This window comes from Entelurus aequoreus, linkage group LG13, assembly GCF_033978785.1.
Source record: "Entelurus aequoreus isolate RoL-2023_Sb linkage group LG13, RoL_Eaeq_v1.1, whole genome shotgun sequence".
In the NCBI taxonomy this organism is placed as follows: Eukaryota; Metazoa; Chordata; class Actinopteri; order Syngnathiformes; family Syngnathidae; genus Entelurus; species Entelurus aequoreus.
Genome location: NC_084743.1, coordinates 24,579,907 through 24,601,994, shown reverse-complemented (window position 1 = coordinate 24,601,994; position 22,088 = coordinate 24,579,907). Strand labels below are relative to the sequence as shown.

Here is a 22,088-nt window from a genome sequence, read left to right as displayed (position 1 = left end):
CGGGGTTTGACCTCACAACCTACCGATCTCAGGGCGGACACGCTAACCAATTTATCTTAATCCTCACTCTGGGCGCAAACAAGCATATTGTCGCGTCTTCATAGCGATGTCGTTGGGGTTTAAATTAGTTAATCAAATTCTCGGTTTATGTCCACAACCTTCTACTGTCCAGGTGCGAGGCATAATTTCTAAACTAGCACAGACTTTTACCAACTCAGAGCAGCAGCAGCAGCTCAGCATGTCAATATAGCTGCATAAGCCAGTTAGCGCTTTGTGATTACTGCGCTGCTTAAAGCAGTTCCTCTGCGTTAACTCTTCAATAACAATATCGCTAATACTTGGTTATTATTTAGGTCACGGCATGTAAATAGAGTATTGTTGGCTGTGGAGGGGGGTGTGGCCTGTGGACCTGCAGCGAAGCGGGGTGTGCCAGGACCGGCTTCGAGATCAGCGACGGGTGCGTAGATGGCTCACCTGGGCCTGGTTATCTAATCACCTGTCGCTCTGTTAAAAGGCAGCAGCCAGGAGGAGAGAGGAGGTGGAGCGAGAGCCTGAGAGAGACGCAGAACAATTGCTGGAAAGCGAGAGACACTTTATTGCAAAATAAAAGAGTGTTGTAATCCTGAGACTGGACTCTCATGTTGATGCTTAGTGGTCTGGAGGACCCACGGGAGAGAAACCTCCACATTGGCATTTCTTTGGATGTTTTTAGAGGGCTTTACAGGCGGAAAAGATGACTACCATTGGCTACATTGTTAGCCACATTTTGCTTGATATTTTTGCGATTTACAATACACAAAAAAGACGTGTGTTCTTGTCTCGCATCGTGATTGTGAAATTCCAACAAACATGCAGTTCCCCTTAAATTGAGCAACATTGTTACTGCAGATATCCTTACTGTACTCATGTGTGATAAAAACATGTTTTTACACCATTACACAAATCAATTACTTCTGTTTTGTTCGTTTTTTTAGGTGCCTAACCTCTTTGCAGTTGACGAGAAACAAGAAGTCATTGAAAAGATGCGAGTGTTGGACCGTCAACGTGAGCGTGATAAGCAGACAGATGGCAGCAACTTGGCTCTCTTCAACATGTTTGTTGAGCGCTGTCGTTCACAGATGCACGTAGTGTTGGCCATGAGTCCCATCGGCGATGCTTTTAGGAACCGCTTGAGGCGGTTCCCTGCTCTCATCAACTGTTGTACCATCAACTGGTTCCAGGTGTGTACTGACAAGTATACAATGTAGGGCTGCAACTAACAACTAATTTGATTGTCGATTATTACTTCGATTAATCGATTAATAATCGGATAAATGAGACGGACTACATTTCTATCCTTTCCAGTATTTTATTGAAAAAACAACAGCATACTGGCACCGTACTTGTTTTGATTGTTTCTCAGCTGTTTGTAAATGTTGCAGTTTATAAATAAAGGTTTATTAAAAAATAAAAATAAATAAATAAATAAATAGCCTCTGCACATGCTCAAAGCATAGATCCAACGAATCGATGACTAAATTAATCGCCAACTATTTTTATAATCGATTTTAATCGACTTAATCGATTAGTTGTTGCAGCCCTAATACAATGTGCAAGACGATGCGAACCTTTACATTTTTCTCCACGGTTGAGAATGAGGAAATCAATAATTCTAGAAATGCAGATACTGATAACTTCCTGTTTCTTGAGTTCAATAACAGATAACTTCTGTGTATGAATTATCTTGCAAATGTAGATTTGACTGTAGTTTGTGACACCTTTCTACCTATAGGTAAGAAAGACTCAAACAATTTGACTGGGGAGCTTCTTGATTGATTGATTGATTGAAACTTTTATTAGTAGATTGCACAGTGAAGTACACATTCCGTACAATTGACCACAAAATGGTTACACCCGAATACATTTTTCAACTTGTTTAAGTCGGGGTCCACTTAAATTGATTCATGATACAGATATACCGTAATTTCCGGACTACAAGCCGCTACTTTTTCCCCTCGTTCTGGTCCCTGCGGCTTATACAAGGGTGCGGCTTATATACGGCCTGTTCTTCTCCGACACCGACGAAGAGGATTTCGGTGGTTTTAGTACGCAGGAGGAAGACGATGACACAATGATTAAAGACTGACTTTTCATATAGCGGTAGGCTGGTTATTTTGATAACGTACAGGCGAGCACTTTGTATTACTTTGCAGCGTTGTATTATTTGTACTCTGCACGAATGCTGTTCGCCATGTCAAAGATGTGAAAGTTTGATAGAATGATTGAAAGATTTATAGTTAATAAATGGGACGCTTTGCGTTCCCAAACAGTCATCTCTGTCCCGACAATCCCCTCCGTGGTAGCAGGAACCCCTATATACTACGCTAATTACACATCAAAACCCTGTGGCTTATAGTCGGGTGCGGCTTATATATGGAGCAATCTGTATTTCCCCCTAAATTTAGCTGGTGCGGCTTATAGTCAGGTGCGGCTTATAGTCCGGAAATTACGGTATACTATTTTCATAATACAATCATCACACAGGATAATCATCAGAGTATATACATTGAATTATTTACATTATTTACAATCCGGGGTGTGGAATGTGGAGGGGGGGTGGGTGGGTTTAGGTTTGGTTGGTATCAACACTTCAGTCATCAACAATTGCATCATCAGAGAAATGGACATTGGAACAATGTAGGACTGACTTGGTAGGATATGTACAGCAAGTAGTGGACACAGAGAGAGAGATCAGAAAGTATAAGAAAAAGTGTCTACATTTGATTATTTACAATCCGAAGAGGTATGATGAGGAAGGGAGGGTGTTAGTTTAGTGTTGAAGTTGCCTGGAGGTGTTCTTTTAGTGCGGTTTTGAAGGAGGATAGAGATGCCCTTTCTTTTACACCTGTTGGGAGTGCATTCCATATTGATGTGGCTTCTTTCACTATAGAAGCGCAGGCGTCTTCCTGGGCTTTCAAAACACAGTCATAGCAATGATGGCATTTAAGGTGGCTGATAAGGTGTGATGTGTTGAACCTTGAATGTTTGCAGAACATTTAGTGCAAGTAACACGCAAAACGTCTTCGTCTGAAATAGTGAAGAAGGCCCCACACGATCGACGCCATGTTTGTTTACAATGAGCTAAGGGGGAGTTTAGACTTAGACTTAAAACTTTATTGATCCACAAGGGAAACTGCTACAACAAGGCTTGTAGGAGAAAAGGAGCGCTTGATTTGGTCACCCTAACCCACCTACAACACAGTATGGGCAATCTTGCTTCATTGGAGCATTTTTAAAAATTATTTTAATTAGGGATGTCTGATAATATCGGACTGCCGATATTATCGGCCAATAAATGCTTTAAAATTTAATTTCGGAAATGATCGGTATCTGTTTTAAATATATCGGTATCGGTTTCAAAAAGTACAATTTATGACTTTTTTAAAACGCCGCTGTGTACACGGACGTAGGGAGAACTACAGAGCGCCAATAAACCTTGAAGGCACTGCCTTTGCGTGCCGGCCCAATCACATAATATCTACGGCTTTTCACACACACAAGTGAATGCATGCATACTTGGTCAACAGCCATACAGGTCACACTGAGGGTAGCCGTATAAACAACTTTAACACTGTTACAAATATGCGCCACACTGTGAACCCACACCAAACAAGAATGACAAACACATTTCGGGAGAACATCTGCACCGTAACACAACAGAACAAATACCCAGAACCCCTTGCAGCACTAACTCTTCCGGGACGCTACAATATACACCCCCCGCAAGAACCCACCCTTCCCCCACCACCTCAACCCGCCCTCCCCAACCCCGCCCACCTCAACCTCCTCATGCTCTCTCAGGGAGAGCATGTCCCAAATTCCAAGCTGCTGTTTTGAGGCATGTTAAAAAAAATTATGCACTTTGTGACTTCAATAATAAATATGGCAGTGCCATGTTGGCATTTTTTTCCATAACTTGAGTTGATTTATTTTGGAAAACCTTGTTACATTGTTTAATGCATCCAGCGGGGCATCACAACAAAATTAGGCATAATAATGTGTTAATTCCACGACTGTATATATAGGTATCGGTTGATATCGGAATCGGTAATTAAGAGTTGGACAATATCGGAATATCGGACATCTCTAATTTTAATTGGTTAAAAGGCTATTTTTTTTATTTTATCAGATTTATCGGCGTGACGATGGCCCAATAATTATTGTACCACCCTAGACATTTTTTTAAAATGTATAATTGTGTAGTTATTGCTGCTCACATATTTCAAGTCCAACGTAACTAAAATAGATTGCATATAGTGCAGGATACTTTCAAAAGATTGCCATTTACTATCATTTTAAAGTAGTTATACAACATTAACTTTAAATGTACTGATGGTCTATCAAGCATGTGTCCTCTGATTCCTGTGACAGACGTGTACTGGCTCAGGGGTGGTGAACCTTCCACTTGTGTGTAATAAATAACATATACACACACTTCAGTGACATTTCAACACGTGTCAGACTCAATCTGGACCGCTACATAATTTAAAGTGACGTGCCACTTAATTTTCAATATGGCCCGTTCCATAATTTTAATGTGGCACGCAACACAATTCTAATGTCGCTCGCCACGTTATTCTATGCATGTATATTATGTGTCATTTAACGTGGTCCGCCATGTCATTTATGTGGCCAGCCAGCCACATCTTTTTAATGTCGCCCGGCTGCCACATCCTGTATATTACTTTCTAGCTTAAATGTATTTGTTCTTTCAGTTTTGACAGACAAATGTTGCGCATGCAATTGCATATGTTTTACACTCTGATAAACACTTAAAAATATCTGCCTGTCATCTTTACTCACGATTTTAAATAAGTTATTCAAAAACAGTTGCCTTTGCAAATTGTGTGACAGGGCTATTATACGTTTATATTAATTTATATTCACTGTTACATGTGGTTTTCTGAGGGGAAGACATAATTGCAACGTGGCCCTCAATAAAAATTAGTTTGTCACCCCTGCGTTACATTCAATCAGTGCTGCCTCTTCAGTGATAAATAACGATCATTTCCAATGATGGTAATTCAGCCAAGCAGGAAGGCAGGAATTAGCTGAAACAATATGTGCCAACGGAATTTGATTTTGAAGTTTCCCAGTGAAAGGTGTTCTCTCATAACCACACCCCAATGCCATACATCACTGTGTTCATGAAAAAAATTACTAACTGACTGTTGTTTTCTTGTCAGTCCTGGCCTGAGGATGCTTTACAGGCAGTGGCCTTTCGCTTTTTGGAGGACGTGGAGATGACAGACGAGCACCGAGCAGGCTGCATCAACATGTGCAAGACCTTCCACACCTCAACTATCAACCTGTCGGCTCGCTTTATGAACGAGTTGCAACGCCACAACTATGTTACCCCAACCTCATACTTGGAACTTATCTCCACCTTCAAAGCTTTGCTGAACGCCAAACGAGCGTAAGATTGCAATACACGAGCATCACATATTACGGATTTAGTCTTAATTGGCATCAGAGCCAACTACATTTTGAAAAAAATATTGAATCCTTCAAATATACAATTTGTGTTCCTCCACATTATGATTTTATTTTTGTTTTGCATAAGGGACAAGCGGTAGAAAATGGATGGATGCAAGCCACAGTTTTATTTGGAAGTACAGCGCAATCTCGATTTACGAACTTGATTGGTTCTTGAACGGGTATCGTAAATCGAAAAGTTTGTATAGTGATGCAAACTTCTCCATAAGAAAGAATGTAAACCCGAATAAAACGCTCCAGCCTTGACAAAAGTCCCTATTTTAAAGTTAAAGTTCAATTACCAATGATTGTCACACACACACTAGGTATGGTGAAATGTGTCTTCTGCATTTGACCCATCCCCTTGTTCACCCCCTGGGAGGTGAGGGGAGCAGTGGCAGCAGCGGTGCCGCGCCCGGGGATCATTTTTGGTGATTTAACCCCAATTCCAACCCTTGATGATGAGTGCCAAGCAGGGAGGTAATGGGTCCCATTTTTATAGTCTTTGGTATGACTCGGCCGGGGTTTGAACTCACAACCTACCGATTTCAGGGCGGACACTCTAACCACTAAGCCACTGAGTAGCACTATTTTGGTGAATGTTTTGGGCCTGCACACACACAGAAGTCATATAGGTGCCCTCACAAACGATCAGAAATTACAAAAATCCTTACCTTTAACAGCCTTATTGCTACGATAATAAACATTTAAAAAAATTAAATCCACCCACATCAACGCTGGCAAAGGAGCTGAAGAGAAAGCAGCAGACAGACAATAGGTAGTGTCTTTTCCTCCACTCTGAAATAAGTCTGCTCCGGCATCTTTGGTCTCATCACAATTAAAACTTGGTGTGGTACGAAGCCTGATTCGTCAATTCTTCCATAATTGTGAGCGCCATCAATGTATTTTCTCGCAAATAGTCTTTTTTTTTTTTTTTTTTTTTTAAACTCCACGGCGATTCGCTCCTTCTTTTCACGCTGGTCTGTTGAATTTTTGGGACTCATATTGAGTCAGCAAAATGGACCAACTTGTCAAACGGCAAAAAAACACAGCAAATGCACACACGCTGTCGCACCGAGAAGTGACTGTTATTGTGTGCTGGGCAGCTCGTGGTGTGGAGGGCGCTGTCACGCCAATTTTCTTCCCATTTCAAAAACCTTCCTATCCCCCATTTACTTCCGGGGTCATTTCCTCTTACTTCATTTCCTCTTACGTCATTGACAGCGATCGATAGAATCCAAATCTCCTGAAAATGGTGGTGTCACTGAGATAGAATCCAAATCTCCTGAAAATGGTGGTGTCACTGAATGATATTTGTCTTTATCTTTCCCAAGGGACTTATGTCAAACACCAGCAGGCTTCGAAACATTTCAAGCGGAGTGTTAGGGCCGCTGCTGGGAACTTCTGTCTTCGTGGTAACTTGCAATAAATATTAATTAATATATAATACTGTTAAATGTCTGTACTTTAAATCAACATTATTGTTGAAACCATTTCACTAATATTAATTAATATATAATAATGTTAAATGTCATCTGACTTCACTGAGGTACATATGTGCACATAAATGTCATTTTAATTTAGTTCACTTACACAGAGAACTAAAAAAAACTGAATTTAACGAATAAATGTAGTTTTAATAAAGTTTGATAATGTTGATTGATAATGAATTAACTTACTGTACACTGATATTCATTTCCGCATATGTCCACGAGTCAAATGTGCAGTCAGGAATATCCTCAAGTTAATTTGTCCGATTAATACTTGTCCGATTAATACAGACGTTTTGTTAACGCTATATTATAAAAAAAACAAAAAAACAGCGACGGTCAGTCAAAGCCGAAGTGCTATCGATCGCTGTCAATGACGTAAGAGGAAATGACCCCGGAAGTAAATGGGGGATAGGAAGGTTTTTGTAATGGGAATAAAATTGGCGTGACAGCGCCGCCTCCACAATCTAGCTGTGCGCTGTTTTTTGCTTGCATGCACGACACAAAATGAATGACGGAATGAAGTGTTCGTACATAAAAAGGCCTATTTGGCTCGATCTAAAAGTTTATCTGAAAAGTTTTCAAATAGAGGGGTTCGTAGATCGAGGTTCCATTCTATGAGACTGAAACAAAATGGATTTTCTTATAATTGTTCCAAGTTTAATAATATTTTTGTCAAATGATTGAATGCATGGTGAAACTATAATTTACCAACACATAACTTTGTTGTGATTGTGCTTATATCCATTTGTAGATTTAAGTATGCTTCCAAATGCTATTTAACACCAATAAGTTTTATGCTGGATACACATACAATGCATTGTTATCATATTTGATATAGATATCTATCTCTCTCTTTCCAGTGAAGTAATGACACAGAAAAGCCGTTACGTGGTGGGTCTTGAGAAACTTGAGTCGGCATCATCCCAGGTGGCCACCATGCAAATTGAGCTGGAGGCTCTGCAACCACAGCTGATCGAGACCTGCAAGAAGGTGGATGAAATGGTGATTACTGTCGAGCGTGAATCCGCAGAAGCAGCAGAGACGGAAAAAATAGTGAGACAGGACGAAGCTGTGACCAACGTACAAGCCATGGCAGCCCAGGCTATCAAAAATGAATGCGACGCCGACCTTGCGGAAACCATGCCTATCTTGGAGGCTGCACTTTCTGCACTGGACACGCTCACCCAAAATGTAATAATAGTCGTTGTTAAATATCGCAACCAACCCAAATGTCTGATCTTGTGTACGTCTTTTCATGTTCAAGGATATCACAATGGTGAAGTCCATGAAAAGCCCACCCCAGGGTGTCAAGATGGTCATGGAGGCAATCTGCATTCTAAAACATGTAAAACCAGAACGTATTCCTGACCCATCTGGTACTGGTAAAAAAGTGGAAGACTATTGGGGTCCTGCCAAAAAGCTTTTGGGAGACCTTAAGTTTCTGCAGGGCCTCAAAGAATTCGACAAGGATAACATCCCTGCAAATATTATGGCCGTCATCCGAGAACGGTACATTAGCAACCCAGACTTTATACCAGAGAAGATTCGTACAGCCTCCACTGCAGCTGAAGGTCTGTGCAAGTGGGTGTGTGCCATGGACAAGTACGAGAAGTAAGTCGTGTGCGTCTGCATGTCAAGAGTTTGCCATCTGTTGACTCAGCTTGCTTACTGTAATGTACTGGTGTAACTTGGACTAATTAACAATCGTGTCTGACGTATTGAAAATGACAATTTTATCCAACAGTCATCGGTTTGCATGCAAAATGTACTTAGCCGAATTCCACTTAATGTTGAGGCATATGGGCAGAGAAAAAAAAAGCACTTTGTATCAAATTGCAATTGTAATTAGCGCTGCAACAACTAATCGATTAAATCGATTAAAATCGATTATAAAAATAGTTGGCGATGAATTTAGTCATCGATTTGTTGGATCTAAGCTATGCGCATGCGCTGAGGATTTTTTTTAAATTATTTGTATTTTTTATTTTTTATTTATTTTTTAAAAAAAAAGTTTTTATAAACCTTTATTCATCCAATCCAATCCACTTTATTTATATAGCACATTTAAACAACACAAATGTTTCCAAAGTGCTGCACAACAATATTAAAAACAGTATTAAAAACAATATTCAAATATTATCCTTAGCTCCACCAATGACTGAATAAAAACAAAAAATAAATAGATATAAAAACAATATAAAAACAATATAAAAATAAATATGATTAAAAATGATTTTAAAGGGTAAAACTAATTAAAACAGTAAATAGAAATCAAAATGTATTTAAAAGAAAAAATAATAATTAAAAAAAAAAACACAGAAAATTGTATAAACTGCAACATTTACAAACAGCTGAGAAACAATAATCAAAATAAGTATGGTGCCAGTATGCTGTTTTTTTTTCCAATATAATACTGGAAAGGATAGAAATGTAGTTTGTCTCTTTTTTCCGATTATTAATCGATTAATCGAAGTAATAATCAACAGATTAATCGATTATCAAATTAGTTGTTAGTTGCAGCCCTAATTGCAATTAATTAGGTCGTGGCATATCGTTGAAAAGTACATATTACCATGAACAGGTACCACTACGCCAATAGAACAAACATTTTAAACCAATAACTAGGGCTGGGTATCATTGCCAATTTCCCAAATCGATTCGATTTCGATTCATAAGGTAGGTGTACTTTTAAAAAGTTTACAGACAAATTGTACTATTTATCGTTGCGATGGGTAGGGTGGGTTTCTTCTTCCTCATGTGGACGTAAGAAAACAGAAAATAATCAAGAAGCACTGCCTTAAGGTATTGTTTCTTTAAATGCAAAATAATACCTGTATACTGTATGTAAGCTATTCGTCTGGGAGTCTTAATTTGTTAGCGCAGATGTTAGACGGGATGTAGCGTACAACAATTTTGTTGTGAAGGCCGGAAGTGTGCGCTTAGTTTTTTGATCTTACAAGACTCTCGGTTAAAACTATAATAAATAGAAATAGCAGTTTCAATCAGTTGTTAACATTGTATGAGCATAACATGTTGTGGTTTACTTTGAGTCGTAAATCGAAAGTTGCAATGGCTTCTCTTACTGTTTGTGTATTCGTGGTTCGCGGACAATCAAGACATTATTCAACCCCTGGCAAAAACGATGGAATCAGCAGTCTTCATCAAAGTTCATTCAGTTGTTTTCATTTTGTAGAAAAAAATCAGATAAGAGACATGACACAGAACTATAGTCATTTCAAATGGCAACTTTCTGGCTTTAAAGGCCTACTGAAACTCACTACTACCGACCACGCAGTCTGATAGTTTATATATCAATGATGAAATCTTAACATTGCAACACATGCCAATACGGCCGGGTTAACTTATAAAGTGCAATTTTAAATTTCCCGGGGAACTTCCGGTTGAAAACGTCTATGTATGATGACGTTTGCGCGTGACGTCAATGGTTGAAACGGAAGTATTCGGACACGTTGTATCACATTACAAACAGCTCTGTTTTCATCGCAAAATTCCACAGTATTCTGGACATCTGTGTTGGTGAATCTTTTCCAATTTGTTTAATGAACAATGGAGACTGCAAAGAAGAAAGCTGTAGGTGGGATCGGTGTATTAGCGGCTGGCTGCAGCAACACAACCAGGAGGACTTTGAGTTGGATAGCAGACGCGCTATCCAACGCTAGCCGCCGACCGCATCAATGATCGGGTGAAGTCCTTCGTCGCGCCATCGATCGCTGGAACGCAGGTGAGCATGGGTGTTGATGAGCAGATGAGGGCTGGCGTAGGTGGAGCGCTAATGTTTTTATCCTAGCTCTGACGAGGTCTAGTAGCTAAGTTAGCTTCAATGGCGTCATTAGCAACAGCATTGCTAGGCTTCGACAGGCGGCACAGCATTAACCGTGTAGTTACAGGTCCAGTGTTTGGTTCGGTGTCTCCTGATAGTAGTATTGTTGATCTTCTGTCTATCCTTCCAGTCAGGGGCTTATTTCTTTTGTTTCTATCTGCATTTAAGCACGATGCTATCACGTTAGCTCCGTAGCTAAAGTGCTTCACCGATGTATTGTCGTGGAGATAAAAGTCCCTGTGAATGTCCGTTTCGCGTTGTTGACTCTCATTTTCAAGAGAATATAGTATCCGAGGTGGTTTAAAATACAAATCCGTGATCCACAATAGAAAAAGGAGAAAGTGTGGAATCCAATGAGCCCTTGTACCTAAGTTACGGTCAGAGCGAAAAAAGATACGCCCTGCACTGCACTTTAGTCCTTCACTCTCACGTTCCTCATCCACGATTCTTTCATCCTCGCTCAAATTAATGGGGTAATCGTCGCTTTCTCGGTCCGAATCGCTCTCGCTGCTGGTGTAAACAATGGGGAAATGTGAGGAGCCCTTCAACCTGCAACGTCACGCTACTTCCGGTACAGGCAAGGCTTTTTTTGTCAGCGACCAAAAGTTGCGAACTTTATCGTCGATGTTCTCTACTAAATCCTTTCAGCAAAAATATGGCAATATCGCGAAATGATCAAGTATGACACATAGAATGGATCTGCTATCCCCGTTTAAATTTAAAAAAATCATTTCAGTAGGCCTTTAAGAACCACTCAAAAAAATTTAAAATTGTGGTAGTCAGTAACAATTTCATTTTTAGATTAAGCAGGGTAAAAAATCATGAAATAACTCAATTCTTAGTAAAAAAAAAATGGAATTATGAAAAACAAACAAAAAACACTAAACACACCACTAGAACTTTGTTGCACCACCTCTGTCTTGTAAAGTTAAAGTACCAATGATTGTCACACACACACTAGATGTGGCAAAATGTGTCCTCTGCATTTGACCCATCCCCTTTTCACCCCCTGAGAGGTGAGGGGAGCAGTGGGCAGCAGCAATGCGGCGCCAGGGAATCATTTTTGGTGATTTAACCCCCAATTCCAACCCTTGATGCTGAGTGTCAAGCAGGGAGGTAATGGGTCCCATTTTTATAGTCTTTGGTATGACTCGGCCGGGGTTTGAACTCACAACCTATCGATCTCAGGGCGGACACTCTAACCACTAGGCCACTGAGTAGGTTTTATAACAGCTTGGAGTCTCTAAAACAGGGGTCACCAACGCGGTGCCCGCGGGCACCAGGTAGCCCGTAAGGACCAGATGAGTAGCCCGCCGGCCTGTTCTAAAAATAGCTCAAATAGCAGCACTTACCAGTGAGCTGCCTCTATTTTTTAAATTTTATTTATTTATTAGCAAGCTGGTCTCGCTTTGCCCGACATTTTTAATTCTAAGAGAGACAAAACTCAAATAGAATTTGAAAATCCAAGAAAATATTTTAAAGACTTGGTCTTCACTTGTTTAAATAAATTCATATTTTTTTTACTTTGCTTCTTATAACTTTCAGAAAGACAATTTTAGAGAAAAAATACAACTTTAAAAATTATTTTAGGATTTTTAAACACATATACCTTTTTACCTTTTGAATTCTTTCCTCTTCTTTCCTGACAATTTAAATCTATGTTCAAGTAAATTTATTTTTTTTATTGTAAAGAATAATAAATACATTTTAATTTAATTCTTCATTTTAGCTTCTGTTTTTTCAACGAAGAATATTTGTGAAATATTTCTTCAAACTTATTATGATTAAAATTCAAAAAAAATATTCTGGCAAATCTAGAAAATCTGTAGAATCAAATGTAAATCTTATTTCAAGGTCTTTTGAATTTCTTTTAAAATTGTTGTTCTGGAAAATCTAGAAGAAATAATGATTTGTCTTTGTTAGAAATATAGCTTGGTCCAATTTTTTATATATTCTAACAAAGTGTAGATTGGATTTTAACCTATTTAAAACATGTCATCAAAATTCTAAAATTAATCTTAATCAGGAAAAATTACTAATGATGTTCCATAAATTCTTTTTTTAAGTTTTTCTCTTCTTTTTTTCGGTTGAATTTTGAATTTTAAAGAGTCGAAATTGAAGATAAACTATGTTTCAAAATTTAATTGTCATTTTTTTCATGTTTTCTCCTCTTTTAAACCGTTCAATTAAGTGTAAATATCATTAATTATTAATAATAACATAGAGTTAAAGGTAAATTGAGCAAATTGGCTATTTCTGGCAATTTATTTAAGTGTGTATCAAACTGGTAGCCCTTCGCATTAATCAGTACCCAAGAAGTAGCTCTTGGTTTCAAAAAGGTTGGTGACCCCTGCTCTAAAACATGGACTCGTTGACAAATAGTACTCTTCATCAATCTTACTGCAACTTTCTCTGATTGTTGTTGTCAGATCATCGTTGCCGTTTTGAGTCTTGTCATAGACCATTTTCTATTCAATTTCCACTACACATTTTCAATAGGATTGATAATTTCATATGTATGCACCTAAATTGAAAAATTGTTTCGCATCCTGCAGAGCGTCTAAGGTGGTGGCTCCAAAGAAACAGAAGTTAGCATTTGCGGTGGCAGAGTTGGAGGAGGCCATGGCGGTCCTGAAGAAAAAGCAGGCTGCCCTCAAAGAAGTGCAAGATGAAGTGGCAAAACTTAATGCCATTTTGGAGGCCAACAAAAAGAAGAAAATTGAATTGGAAAATCAGGTGTATTTACTAGAAAATGTGTTTAATGTGATTTATTGTAAACAGCTTGACATTTTCCTATATGTCATCTTAAGAAAAATGGAAAAATATTGTTGTAAACCTCACACTCACTTCTTTCAACTCATCTTCTCCGCTAATGATTTTCCTCAGGTGGACTTGTGCAAGAAGAAACTGGAGCGAGCTACGCAGCTGATTGGCGGCCTGGGTGGAGAAAAGACACGCTGGAATGAAATGGCCGGCACTCTCGGAATACTCTACGAGAACTTAACTGGGGACATCCTTATCTCATCAGGCATCGTGGCTTACCTGGGAGCATTCACCTCCAGCTTCAGACAGGTGTACATATGTCGTGTCTTTGTCGATTCTCAGTCATCCACTTTACGGTCATCCACAAATGTTAAAGGGGAACTGCAGCAATTTTTTAGGGAATTTTGCCTATCGTTCACAATCCTTATGAGAGACAAGAAGACACGTCTTTTTTGGGGGGGATTTTAGAGATGATAAAAAATGCTTGGAAGATGCGGCCAATGAGAGTCATAGTTGTAGCCTTCAAAGCCCTCTAAAACAATTTTAAAATCCTCCATCAACGTTTTGAATACACACTGCAAGTATGTATGTAATGTAGTAACAGACACGTTCATAACAATATGTACAATATTGACCGTATTTTGCTAATTTTAATCATTGCCGGAACTAATTTGTGGGCGCATTTATTTGCGTTTCCATACCGACTTCTGGCAACAAGTGTGTGTCCTACCGCCGGAAACAAAAGCGTGTGTGTCTTCTAATTAGAGGGGTTCTGGGTATTTGTTCTGTTGTGCCTATGTTGTGTTACGGTGCGGATGTTCTCCCGAAATATGTTTGTCATTCTTGTTTGGTGTGGGTTCACAGTGTGGCGCATATTTGTAACAGTGTTAAAGTTGTTTATACGTCTACCCTCAGTGTGACCTGTATGGCTGTTGACCAAGTATGCCTTGCATTCACTTGTGTGTGTGAAAAGCCGTAGATATTATGTGATTGGGCCGGCACGCAAAGGCAGTGCCTTTAAGGTTTATTGGCCTTCTGCACTTCTCCCTACGTCCGTGTACCACTCCGTACAGCGGCGTTTTAAAAAGTCATACATTTTACTTTTTGAAACCGATACCGATAATTTCCGATATCACATTTTAAAGCATTTATCCGCCAATAATATCGGCAGTCCGATATTATCGGACATCTCTACTTGCTAATCATGCAAACATGTTTTTTTTCCAGGAGCAAATAGAGGAGTGGTTAGATTTATGTAAGGAAAAAGAGATACCCTGCTCTCCCAACGTGTCTCTCATTAATTCTTTGGGTGAGCTAGTCAAAATCCGTGCCTGGACTATAGCTGGCCTCCCAACGGATGGTTTCTCCATCGATAATGGCATCATAATCTCGTGAGTACCTCAAGCATTATCCTTTACATACCTGTGTTGTATACATGCTCAGAACTGTGCGAAAGTCGGTCGTTCTACTAGGGTTGTGCGGTATACCGGTATTAGTATAGTACCGCGATACTAATTTTTGAATTGAATTAAATTGAATTGTATTTATATAGTGCTTTTCTCTAGAGATTCAAAGCGCTTTTGCATAGTGAAACCCAATATCTAAGTTACATTTAAACCAATGTGGGTGGCACTGGGAGCAGGTGGGTAAAGTGTCTTGCCCAAGGACACAGCGGTAGAGACTAGGATGGCGGAAGCGGGCATCGAACCTGGAACCCTCAAGTTAAGTTAAAGTTAGAGTTAAAGTGCCAATGATTGTCACACACACACTAGGTGTGGCGAAATTATTCTCTGCATTTGACCCATCACCCTTGATCACCCCCTGGGAGGTGAGGCGAGCAGTGAGCAGCAGCAGTGGCCGCGCCCGGGAATCATTTTTGGTGATTTAACCCCCAATTCCAACCCTTGATGCTGAGTGCCAAGCAGGGAGGTAATGGGTCCCATTTTTATAGTCTTTGGTATGAATTGGCCGGGGTTTGAACTCACAACCTACCGATCTCAGGGCGGACACTCTAACCACTAGGCCACTGAGTAGATGCTGGCACGGCCACTCTACCAACCGAACTATACCGCCCTAATGAATCATATTAGGTACTATATCGCCCCCCCCCCCCCCCCCGTCCCCCCCGTCCACCCGTCGTCACGTCGTGTCATTGCTGGTTTACGAGCAGACGAGCATGTTCGCCAGCGCACACACACGGAGTACTTGCAAGCAGACACAGTGTGTAGACAGAAAAGGGAGAACGGACGCATTTTGGCTTAAAAACTAACGATAAAGGTGAAGTTATAACACTGAAACGCCCACCGGAAGAGGTGCTTTAAGACCTGGCTAGCTAGCTAGCGGCTAAAGTTCAGCTGCAGTCTGCAGTGTTTCAGCTTCTTCTAAATCACTAATCCTGGTCTCCATGGCGACAAATAAAGTAAGTTTCTTACAAGTATCATCCCTGCAGGACGAGGAGTAGCTAAACATGCTTCACTACACACCGTAGCTCACCGGCGTCACAATGTAAACCAACGCCATGGATGGATCTACACCTGACATCCACCGTAATGATATCAAGTACAGGAGCGTATCTAGTTGATACTATGATTACGTCGATATTTTTTGGCAACACATCTTCTTTCGTTTTAAAAAAAATTATATTATGTTTATAAACTAAAAAAAATGGCCTGGACACATGAGGAATTTGAATATGACCAATGTATGATCCTGTAACTACTTGGTATCGGATTGACACCCACATTTGTGGTATCATCCAAAACTAATGTAAAGCATCCAAACAACAGAAGAATAAGTGATTATTACATTTTAACAGAAGTGTAGATGGAACATGTTAAAAGAGAAAGTAAGCAGATATTAACAGTAAATGAACAAGTAGAATAATAACTCATTTTCTACCGCTTGTCCTTAATAATATTGACAAAATAATAGAATGGAAAATGACACAATATGTTACTGCATACGTCAGCAGACTAAATTAGTAGCCTTTGTTTGCTTACTTGCTACTAAAAGACAAGTTGTCTAGTATGTTCACTATTTTATTTAAGGCCAAACTTGCAATGAGAAACATATGTTTAATGTACCTTAAGATTTTTTGTTAAAATAAAGCAATTGCAACTTTTTGTGGTCCCCTTTATTTAGAAAAGTATTGAAATAATTTTGGTACCTGTACCAAAATATTGATATCGGGACAACACTACGTTCTACCATGAGAGAACTGAAGGAATGTTTTTAATTTATTTCTTTAAAATCAAAAGCATGTAGAACAAAGCAATGCAATTTTACATAACGAATTAGACAGACAGCTGTGAGTACCAACACACACACTATTGTGTGTCCTCTAGGTGGCAGTCATGTCTCTTGATCCGTGTAGTAGAAATGACAAATGACTGTTTTTGTGAGAAAAATCCTAAATCCCCTGTTCAAAAAAGCACTTTGGCCTATGCAATATCAATCTCTAAAAATGTTACGTTTCACTGCCCTTTTTATGACGCTATACTGTTGCATGCATCCTATGTGACGCCGGCCGTGCTCCATGTGACTGCGCCACTCAAAGCTGTGCCTTTCATCGGCTGCGTTTGCCTTTCAGTGTGGCAACCTAATGTCTCACAGTTAGTTCCAGGAGTCACATTCAGGCAATAATGTGTGTGTGTGTGTGTTTTTCTCTACGTGTATCCCTCTAGCAATGCCAGACGGTGGCCTCTGATGATTGATCCCCAGGGCCAGGCCAACAAATGGATAAAAAACATGGAGAAAGTTAAAAGCTTGCAAATCATTAAACTGAGTGATCCTGGCTTTGTCCGTTCTCTGGAGAACTGTATCCAGTTCGGAACACCAGGTGAGGATGAACAGCATACTGTCTTTTTGTGCAATGCTTTAGTTCATGTGCAATTGTGGTTGCTGCCTTTTGGGGTCTCTGTTTACCACGGGTGTGAGTTTCTGTCCACCGAAGCTAGGATTCAACCAAGTGAATTTAAAAGTAATGTATGTATTTTATATAATTATTCGTCATGATGCATAAATTCCCTATTTTACTTTTTTGATTTTTATTAACAGGATAAAATAAGACAGGTTTCCAGTCCCTCAAACCTAACCACCCCAACCACTTCCACACAGTCTTGTCATTCACACACTCCAAGTATTTTGACAGGAAAGCAAAATATAAAATAAATCTTTTTTTTTAAATACAAATAATAATAAATAACAAACAACAGAAAAAAAATGTATAACTAAAAAACATAGTAAACAAAATCAATAAAGAACAATTGTGTATTTTAGAATTTGTATTAATAGTTATATATGTAACATAGCAAAGGACACATTTTTAGAAAAGTACGCCAAACTCCATTTTTATCTCAAATAAGTCGATATTCCATTTCTTTTCATGTTCAGATACTTATTGATGCTATAATTGTTTCTAACATATACTGACAATGGACTCTATTCTTAGTGTTTTGTACATAAAAAAAATCCCCTGAAGAGCAGGGAAACCGCTCTACCCCGGTATTGAGCACTGTATAACGGATGAACCACAGAAACCTCGACTATGATATAACATAATAAAGACTTGATTTTTAAATTCCAAGTTTATATTATTGTATTTAGCTGTAAACAAGACAGCTAATTTAGGCATCTTTTTGGTGGGAGATAAACCATTAGCTTATACTTTCTTCCAGTTTGCTGTTATGTTTTCCAGTTTTTAGGTAATTAATTTATTTTTTAATTATAACTGATCCAGACAAATGCAAAGTTTCAAGTTATAAAATTCTAAAATGTTCATAGGAAATAAAGTCTAAGAGGTTGTTGACAAAAGTGATTCCATTTGTAACACATTCCTCCCTCAGCAATGGCTTGTCTCTGACAGTAACATTTGTTTTCATCCATAGCAACTGTGTCTGAACACCTTTAATTGTGTCTGGAGGGTTGTACTGAAAATTTAAACACACTTTCAGCCCATCCTTTAAGAATGGTGATAACTATTTTAAACTATTGTGATAAAATTTTTTTTCAATATGTATTAATTTTAATTGGTAAAAGGGGAATATATTATTTCAGAAGAAAAAAAAGACTGAATATAATCTATGTATGGCTTGTGCGCCATTGTTTCTTATGATACATTTTAGCAACCCAAGGCTTCTAAGAAACAGTCCATCATCATTAGTCAACCCTTTGTAAGAATCATACAGATATTTCCTTTTTAGTATACATGGTTTATTGTTCCATATGAATTTGGCAATGTTTTGTTCAAAATGTTTTAAGAACTTATACCAGATGAAGGTAGCTACATTAATAAGTAGACAAATTGTGGAATGACTAGTACTGTATTTTAACAAGAGTTACTTTTCTTTGAATTGTCAGCAAGTTCCCCTTCCACATTTGTAAAATCCTGCTCCATCCTTCTCTCGCAATTGTATTTAACAATTTTTTTGACGTTTTTAGGACGATGAATCCCAAATAAATCTTCTTCTCCATTAGTCCATGTAACTGGAGCAGAAGAGTTTAAAATAAAACTGGTATCTTTTAATGTCCCAATTTTCCAAATGTTTCGCCTTGCAGAACTAACTTTTAGTCTACGTATTTCGGAAAAAGTATTTCAATCTTCTAAAGTGGATTGTGTTGGTTTTATGAAATAAAAAGATGAGTGTAAAACATATTTTAAAATATATGTAAAAATAGAATATGAATAGTGAGAATAATAGTAGTAATAATAATAATTAAAATAGAAAATGACAGAATAAAAATACAAATTTACACTTCAACCCACTCGGTATGACGGAAAATGGAGCAGCGCCCCTACTCGCTGGTAGCATCCGCCCTCTGCCCCTTTGTTGCAAGTCTTGAGTTGTATGTCGTAATGTATATATATGCTTTGCTTTTTTTTCCCCAATGTATGTCTGCTTTTGAACGGGTCCATGCTAAAATGTTTATTATGTTGTTCTTTTTAAGTGCAATGACAATATTAAGTTTTATTCTGTCCCCTAAAAACAGGGGCGGGTAGTAATGCGCTACATTTACTTTTTGGATAAACTGTACTTGTCAGAATAGTTTTAATGTAACATACTTTTACTTGAGTATTTTTTGAGAAAAAGAAACACTACTTTTACTTTGTCACATTGAGTTTTATTCCAATCGTTACATTTTTTCATATCTTTTTGTATGTCTCTGATGAGCCTAATAACCACAAATATCATTTAAACACATTAAAACATTCCCAACAACAACAAAAAAGCAGTGGAAAGTTGTATTTATCTGTTAGATCTGTAAAATCTACTAGCGCTAGATTATTAGCCTTTAGCATTATCTTCTTCTACTGTATTTACATTTAACATAGCTAAACAAGCTGAAATGACCACAATAGCCCCCTAGTGTATGAAAGGCACACTGCGTATGGCCAGCAGTCACATTAGAGATAAGCGCATGGAAACTACAACTTCACAAGTAGCTGTGAAAATAGAAGAAACCGAATTATTTGACAAATCAGACAAATACATATAAAGGTACTGACTGTAAAAAGTGACCTGACGTCAGACAAGGCAGCAGAAACATCTTCAATGATTACTTTTAAACTAGTGAAAATAACTTTATATCATGTGCTGTCATGTGTGTCATCACATTTCATCTTACAGAAATTGTACTACCAACTAGAAAATCCATGTAGAAGTTAATTGTAAATGAATTTTATGTTTTACACACACACACACACACACACACACACACACACACACACACACACACACACACACACACACACACACACACACACACACACACACACACACACACACACACACACGCACACACACACACACACACACACCAACTACAATTGTAGTCCAAGAAGAATTAAAAATAACTACGAAATAAATCAGAAGTTACTAACAATTACTCAATACTTGAGTAGTTTTTTCACAGAATACTTACTTACTCTTCCTCAAGTAGTTATTTTGACGACTTTTTACTTTTACTTGAGTCATATTATTCTAAAGGGACGGTGCTCTTATTTGAGTACATTTTTGGGGTATTCTACCCATCTCTGGTAAAAATAAAATAAAAAATTTAACTAATTAAAAAGGTGTGCCTTTGACCTGTTTTTCAATATCAGCGGTCTCTGCAGTCCTGTGGCTCTCCGGCAGGATCCGCAAGAGTTGGTATGGTAAAAGCCAATCAGATTGGATAAGAAGACAAAAAAGCCATTAAGACATTTAAAAAGTAATAATAGAACTCCTTGTCAGCATGCGTGCAGCTGACTTTTCTATAACTGTAGCTTTCCATCTTCCTTTTTGGAAGACCAGAGAGCAGAGCATTAAAGTAGTCTAAACGACAGGAAATAAAAGCATGCATTAACACCTCTGTGTTGGCCTGAGAAAAAAAACAGGCAGACTCTGGCTCTGTTCTTAAGATGATAAAAAAAAAATATATATATCTTCTTTTTTTTCATGTGTGGAACAAAAGTCAGCTCAGAGTCAAAAATCCCGACCAGAAATGTTATGTGTTGATTTGGTTTAAAATCTTGTAATTTTGTTAAAAGTTTCTCCCACTGGCCTTCGAGACCAGTGGTCCCCAACCGATTGGTACCGGGCCGCACAAGAAATAAAAAAATAAAAAAAATACAAAAAAATGTTTTTTTTAATTTTTTTATGAAATCAACATAAAAAACACAATATATAAATTATATATCAATATAGATCAATACAGTCTGCAGGGATACAGTCCGTAAGCACACATGATTGTATTTATTTATGTAAAAAAAAAAAAAAAAGTTTTTTTTTTTTTTTTTATGAAATCAACATAAAAAACACAATATATAAATTATATATCAATAAAGATCAATACAGTCTGCAGGGATACAGTCCGTAAGCACACATGATTGTATTTATTTATGTAAAAAAAAAAAAAAAGTTTTTTTTTTTTTTTTTAATGAAATCAACATAAAAAACACAATATATAAATTATATATCAATAAAGATCAATACAGTCTGCAGGGATACAGTCCGTAAGCACACATGATTGTATTTATTTATGTAAAAAAAAAAAAAAAAAAATTTTTTTTTTTTTTTCAGCTACAAAAAGGTTGGGGACCACTGTTCTAGACCTATAACTAAAACCTCTGTTTTGTCCTGGTTAAGCTGTAGGAAATTCACTGCCATCCATGAGGGGATAGTTTAGCACCAATGTTCCCTCTAATTTTTCATGTGTGTGAGCAAACGCAAAAACTCCCTGAGCATTCAGTGGAGCCCATGTGAGCAACATCAGACATGCATACTGTGGCTACACCAGCAGCACACCTGTCCCTAACCTGACTAAATAACAAGTTCAATCTCCATCCATCCATCCATTTCCTACCGCTTGTCCCTTTCGGGGTCGCGGGGGGTGCTGAAGCCTATCTCAGCTGCATTCGGGCGGAAGACGGGGTACACCCTGGACAAGTCCCCACCTCATCGCAGGGCCAACACAGATAGACAGACAACATTCTCTTA

At 38.3% G+C, this 22,088-nt stretch overlaps 1 protein-coding gene across 2 annotated transcripts in view; it reads left to right on the top strand.

Annotated features, from left to right (window-relative positions):
- The window catches only part of dnah7 (dynein, axonemal, heavy chain 7), a 213,917-nt gene that overhangs the window by 104,470 nt on the left and 87,359 nt on the right, over positions 1-22,088 (top strand). For both annotated transcript variants that reach the window (XM_062067607.1, XM_062067606.1), the window contains exons 42-49: positions 975-1,220; positions 5,226-5,455; positions 7,868-8,198; positions 8,272-8,618; positions 13,404-13,584; positions 13,735-13,920; positions 14,839-15,002; positions 17,295-17,449. In XM_062067607.1, coding sequence (XP_061923591.1) covers positions 975-1,220; positions 5,226-5,455; positions 7,868-8,198; positions 8,272-8,618; positions 13,404-13,584; positions 13,735-13,920; positions 14,839-15,002; positions 17,295-17,449 — 1,840 coding nt within the window. The remainder of the gene's footprint in view (positions 1-974; positions 1,221-5,225; positions 5,456-7,867; positions 8,199-8,271; positions 8,619-13,403; positions 13,585-13,734; positions 13,921-14,838; positions 15,003-17,294; positions 17,450-22,088) is intronic.